The 6,396-nt window shown below is 46.5% G+C and overlaps 1 protein-coding gene across 1 annotated transcript; it reads right to left on the bottom strand.

The window, feature by feature from the left end:
• Positions 1–2,327: 2,327 nt before the first annotated feature.
• LOC126997763 (anti-sigma-I factor RsgI2-like) lies at positions 2,328–5,913 on the bottom strand. The gene is made up of 4 exons (XM_050859001.1): positions 5,811–5,913; positions 4,919–4,968; positions 4,700–4,790; positions 2,328–4,105 (listed from the first exon to the last, which is right to left on the bottom strand). The coding sequence occupies exons 1-4, from the start codon at positions 5,875–5,877 to the stop codon at positions 2,772–2,774; spliced, it is 1,542 nt and encodes a 513-aa protein (XP_050714958.1). The 5' UTR covers positions 5,878–5,913; the 3' UTR covers positions 2,328–2,771.
• Between the last annotated feature and the right edge of the window lie 483 nt (positions 5,914–6,396).

Below are 6,396 nucleotides of genomic sequence, written 5' to 3'. Positions count from 1 at the left end.
CTAATACTACCTACTACCACTACTAACACACACACACACACACACACACACACACACACACACCATTAGTTAAAACACTCACAACACAACCGCCAGGCGCCTCCACGGTCCAGAGCATTCATCATGAGAAGCAATACATTCCAAGCCTTAATGGGGCCAAGTTAGCTCATGAGGACCACCAGGTGACTGCCCTTCCCTCCCTCCCTTCCGCCCAGCTTTTCAAGACCACCTGCCACCAGCCTCTACCCCTCCGAAAGCCACCTGCCATCCTTCCCCTCTCCCCCAGTTGGTCCTTTCACACCCACCGCCTCTCATATAAGCCTCCCACGTATCTTTACCATCTCCTCTTAGTCATTAGTAACACCAGTATCCTCGCAGCCTCTTCCACCCCTTTCCCTCTACCCTCAGTGGCACATTTCACCGCTACGTCCTCTCCTATAAGCCTCCCACGCATCTTCAGCATCTCCTCCTAGTCATTAGTATCGCCAGCATCCTCTCATCCTCTTCAACCCTTCCCTCGCTTTACATGCTCTCTCTCTATCGTCAGTGCTTCTAAACCCCAGTCAGTATCCCTTAGTTCTCCCTCTCATTGTCTTACCTGTTAGTCCGGCCCCTCCTTGCTCTCATAAGCCTCGATCTAACTCTCCTCGCCCTGGCCAAATAACTTCACCTACAATACTTCCCCTTTTCCTATAATGCCTATTAGTAATGTTTATTTATGTTGTATGCTTTGTCTGCTGCGCTCTCCACCTTAAGATCAGTTTTTCTGATGATCTGCAAGGCTTTTTAACTCTTTTTATGCACTATTGAAAGGCAATATCACTTAGTACACCCGATCTGGATAGAGAAAGGTAAAGAGAGTGCGAGGTTAGCAAGAAGAGAGATCTTGTTCAGTGTTGTCGGTAGGCGGCCGAGCAAGGCGGGCAGCAGGACCCAGATAGTAGTGTAATCCCAGGCATCTCAGACAGATCCTCGGCCATAACAGGGGCAGTTTGTGGAATAATGGAAATCCAAATGAAATCTAGGTCGAGTTGGCTCAGGGGACCGTTGCCGGGAAACAGATGCAATAGAGATCACTTTACTCCTACAGTAGTTGATGAAGTAATTGTATTCTCCCGACTCACCTTTGACAGTGACTTAATTAGATTTATGTGTCTGGGAGTCTAAAATTACACCCACGCCGGCCGGCCGCGAGGCTCTTCAAACTAGACACCGGACTTGAAATTGAGACTCACAGAACCACATCAGGAGGCACCGGAAGGCACATGGGAAGTAAAGAGACCACTGAGAAAATACAGAAACCACAATAATCACCTGGAATATCTTAAACTTCCAGCCAGTCCGCAAGCTTCCCTTCAACCCGACTTCGTTGTTGTGCAGAAAACCGGCAGAGGCAACAGCGGACGCCCAGGACACTTGACAGAAAGAAAAGCAGCCAGTGAAAACTTGTACTCATTCTCTAAACAATTCTCTCGCGGACACCAGCTTGCTACAAGGCGCAGACACGACGTACAGAATACAGAGTGCGAGGGAAGCCGAGAAGACAAGACCAAGAGGGAGAAGAATACAAAACACCCATAACTTAAACCATTCTCCCGATAAATCCCAGTGTTTTCGCATATCCAGCGGCTCAAGGTGAGGTAAATATAACCAAGGAATTCACAGTGGAGACGCTAACATATCCACACCGCTGTCACCTCCATCAGCGAGTTTGTAAAAGCCTCCCTTGTCAGCCGCGGCCATCTCCAGGAAGCAAATTGTGGTATTATATCTGCCCCTACTCGGCTTGCCCCCGCCCCCTTCGCCTTCCGCCACGCCCAAGGCACTCCACTGGAAGCCTACGCACACCAATCGTCAAGGAGGAGTATGCACCGTCGTATAATTTAAGCAGCGCACCATCTCAAGACTTCCTTCGACCTGCTTGTGGTTCGTCGTTACCCGCATGTATGGGAGTCATATTTAAGTGTTTAGGCTCCCCTGTAATCCATCCGTTTTCCATCTCCCCTTTTTTTGTTGAGGTCATTTTGCTTGGAGGTTTAGTTGTTTGGTCTTGTATGGATGGCCTTCCCGTGTTCCTCTCTCTCCTTATTCCCCTCCTTTGTTTCCCTTTCTCCGTCTCCCTTTCCTCCTTATGGTATTTGCTCCTTCCCTTTTCCCTTCGCTCCATCTGGTAGTCGAGTGTTCTATCGCCTTTGACTCTCCAGGCTTTCTTCTTTCAGTCATGTCAGGTTTGGGCTTTAATCACGTTTCTTTTGTCTCATTCAGTACTTATGGCCATATTTCCCTTCCTTTCAAGATTCAGGTGCAATGAACTCCTATACTGCACAGGTAAATTTTATTCTTATATAACAAGTTTTCAGTATCAAATCCAGACCTGAGATTGCTCTTTCCCTGGCACATGATTATTAAATGTGCTAAGTTGGACCTTCACTATAGTTATGTAAACAATTAATTAAACCGACATACAATCATCACTTCGTACAAACATATTCCGCAGGCGTATTACATGAAATATCTTTCATCTGTGATAGATCAAGTAATAGTGAACACATTTCACGCACAGCAGCTCAAATCTCAAATGATATTAATGATAAAACAACAGCTCAGCCAAACACAAAGAAGAACTGCAGTAATAGCAAAATAAAACTGCATGAACCGCATCACTAATTATATAAACTTCAGTATATATAATGTTTCATACCATGTGTCCAACCTACAGCATCATGTTTGTTTTCTCTCAGTCTCTAACGTGGTGGACTTCGCCCTCACTACTAACATTTTGACGGAACTGACCGGGAAGGGAGAGAGCGGGGCCGCGGAGGTGTTAGAGGCACCAGGGGCAAGTAGACTTCTGGGTTGCTCTGTTGGCGAGTGTTGCGTTCTGGAGACTTTCTAGCTTGCGAAGATCTAATGTGGTGAACTTCGACCCTCACCCTCACCCTTCTGAGAGAACTGGCGGGGGAGTGAGAGCGGCGCGGTCGAAGAGGCGATAGAGGCACCAGAGGCAAGGAGACATCTGGGCTGGTGTGGTGATGCGCGCTCCTTCTTGAAGACTTACTAACATGCAGGTCCTCAGGGGAAGAAACTGCTTGATGAGAAGGTATGGAGGAACGAAGGAAAGAGGAATGCTCTCTGGCTGCTTGATCGGAAGGTATGGAGGAACGGAGGAAGGAGGAAAGCAGTCTGGAGGTGAAAATACTGTCTTCAGAGCTAGAGGAAGATGATGATTCTAGATGAAAGGTAGAGGATGGCTTGGGGACGGTGGAAGGACGAGAGACAGAGCGTGGGTTAGAGGTGACAGGAGGGCGAGATTCAGGTAGTTTAGGACTGGTGGGAGGGCGAGAAGTAGATGGTTTAGGAGCGGTAGAAGGGCGAGAGAGAGAGGGTCGTCTAGAGGCAGTGGGAAGGAGAGAGCCAGATGGTTTACGATAGCTGGGAAGACGAGGGGAAGATGTTTTGGGGTAGCTGGTTGGGAGAGAGGCAGATGGTTTACGATAGCTGGGAAGACGAGGGGAAGATGTTTTGGGGTAGCTGGTTGGGCGAAAGGCAGATGGTTTACGATAGCAGGGAAGGCGAGGGGAAGATGTTTTGGGGTAACTGGCAGGGCTGAGAGGGCGGTATCTTATTAAGGGTTGATCAGGTGAGGAGATGGGGAGCCTGTACGGTGAATAAAAAGGAGACTCTAACAAAACCTTATATCTTGAAGAAGGATGCCCCAGGGATGAGTACGATGGCAACCTTGGAGCTGATGAACCTCGTAAGTCAGAGGAGGAGGAAAGCGTTGAGAGAATGGGCGTGCGTGGTGGAGGGGAAGGGGACTTACTAAGGAAAGAGGGTAAGCTATCCGTGGGAGGAAGAGGAAAAGCAGACCTGCTGGAAAGTAAGTGTGTGTGTGATGCCCGTGCTGGAGTCTGCCTCAAAGGAACGAGAGAGAAGCTGATGGACTCGTCTCTTGGAGGAGTTAGCTGCAGAGACGACCGGGAGGATTCTCTGAGTATGGAGCGGGAACTCATGTGTCTCCTAGCCTCTTCTTGTTCCCTTGAAAGTCTCCTTATCCAACTCTTTGTATTGCTGCTTGATCGCTTCTTCTCCTGAGGCTCAGAATCTGCGGGAAAGAGAGATAGCTTAGAAGAGAGATAGCTTAAACATAGATTGAAACATAGGGAAGAGAGAAAATTTCAAACATCAATTCAAAAGTTTCAAGTAACCACCGAAGATCATTAATCATATTCCTTGACAAATATCATGTCCTAAATCTCAACCAAATTTATCTTATCTAGGAAAATGGCTTAAGGCGCTTCTTTTAAGATACTCTCTGATCACCCACTCATAATATTGATTTTAAACCCATGAAACTGTAAGCATCCTTGTTGTTCTTTGGTTTAAATGTATACGTAATATTTTGTCGACGCGGCAAGTGGTGTTAGTGTCTTTGGTATACACGAAAAGTTAGAAAGGATATCAAATGAGAAAGGATATCAAGTGGACAAGGATATCAAGTGGACAAGGATATCAAGTGGACAAGAATATCAAGTGGGCAAGGATTCCAAGTGGGCAAGAACATCAAGTGGGCAAGGACATCAAGTGGGCAAGGATATCAAGTGGGCAAGGATATCAAGTGGGTAAGGATATCAAGTGGGCAAGGATATCAAGTGGGCAAGGATATCAAGTTGGGTGTTCTTTTCAACGGCACACAAACCTTCACTTCGCCCGAGGAGGAGAGCATCGAACTTCCTCTCCTCGGCGTCCCTTTTCCTGTGGCGGGTGTCCTTCCTTCGCCAGGCATCGATCTGAAGAGGAACCGGGCAGTCGTTAGGGCCAAAAAGCTACTACATTACCCAATCGTACGTATATATGCTCATTCTTGTCTTGCTAGTAAGTTTATTCACATATGCGAACGTTTGTTGCAGCTACTTACATATATCCGGGGGCAGTATGGACCCGAATACGGCCTGACACCAGTCCTCCCTGAAAAGACACATTATCATTAAGGTCTGAGCATTATAAGTTCTATATAAAGCATATCTTCGGGGGTAGGGGTTACATTTTTCCCTTCTCCACTTTCCTTCTCCTACTCATCTTTCTTTTCTTCCTCCTCCTCATTTTAGGTCTATGCTTCTCTTAACATGAGTAGCGCCCACTTAAGTGTAATTAGTGTTAGGGTAGATTGATTACTTACAACGCCATTCTTACAGTGCTTGTCTGTGTTGAATTACCTATATAGTAGCTACTCAGCAAGTCATATAGTCGGAGGTCCATTCATGCTACACGTGTGTAAAACTTAAATAAGTTAGCGTTAAAATATTTCGTTTTCTTCCTAGCAACAACAACAAATGCTTCAATACGAGGACTAAAGTAAATGAATAGCTCCTCATGATGCCCTTACAACTCTTAAATTATCAGCTCTACATTATTTTCGTTAGTCTGGTAACATGGCGAAGACTGGAGCTACTCACCAGCTTCCACACACCTGTCATTACCACACACCTGTCACTACCACACACCTGTCATCAACACACACCTGTCATCAGCACACACCTGTCATTACCACACACCTGTCATCAACACACACCTGCCATAACCACACACCTGTCATCAACACACACCTGTCATTACCACACACCTGTCATCAACACACACCTGTCATTACCACACACAGCCAGAAATAAGTTTGTTTACATCGCTGCGAGAAGGAAATGGGAGGCTGACCCTAACATGATGCCTCACGTACACAACATGTTATTGGAGGCATTGCTACCGTTGAGATATTGGAGGAAGTGACTTGCGTGGACTATGAGGAAGATACTCACGGTCATGGCGCGTCAGGTAGTATTTAGAGGGCGGCGAGGCTTTCACCATGACCACCAACACGTGCATACAACAACACACTAACCCGGCAGCTGTTTGATGACGTCATACGAACCTTGGATTCGAAACATTGCTCGGATCTTGCGAGTCTGTTCTTCTCTCCCATACCGACTACCATGCGAACCATGCCACCATGCTTGCTACCATACTAACTACCATACTAACCTTACTACCAGAGGACTACTAACTAACTCCTCTACCACACAAAGTCACTAGCAGCTGTTTGGTGTTGCTATCTGAGCCGTGCATTCGAAACCCCTGAGCCGGATCTTGCGAGTCTGTTCTTCTCTACCATGTGAAAACAATAGGTGAGCTCACTGTTAGGTAACTATACTCGATAATCACTGGAGCATATCGATTACTGGACAATATGAGGAATAATTATAGTAGCCATGATCGGTTCTCTTACGAATTCTTTCAATCTCATTCTGAAATACTACACAACACTGGTCATTCACTGAGTGATTGATTCCTGGCTTCTTGTACCTCACACAAGTTATGCATTTCTTTTCAGCCATGGTACGTGTA

The sequence above is a fragment of the Eriocheir sinensis genome, chromosome 12 (genome assembly GCF_024679095.1).
Source record: "Eriocheir sinensis breed Jianghai 21 chromosome 12, ASM2467909v1, whole genome shotgun sequence".
Classification (NCBI taxonomy): domain Eukaryota; kingdom Metazoa; phylum Arthropoda; class Malacostraca; order Decapoda; family Varunidae; genus Eriocheir; species Eriocheir sinensis.
This window is presented reverse-complemented; position numbering and strand designations above follow the sequence as displayed.

What these genes read in the sequence shown, in the direction of transcription:
- LOC126997763 (XM_050859001.1), bottom strand. Translation starts at nt 5,877, where the DNA reads ATGCACGTGTTGGTGGTCATGGTGAAAGCCTCGCCGCCCTCTAAATAC. An exon ending in CTACCTGACGCGCCATGACC is followed by an intron (nt 4,969 to 5,810) that starts GTGAGTATCTTC and finishes GTGTCTTTTCAG; the next exon opens with GGAGGACTGGTGTCAGGCCG. An exon ending in CCTCCTCGGGCGAAGTGAAG is followed by an intron (nt 4,106 to 4,699) that starts GTTTGTGTGCCG and finishes TCTTTCCCGCAG; the next exon opens with ATTCTGAGCCTCAGGAGAAG.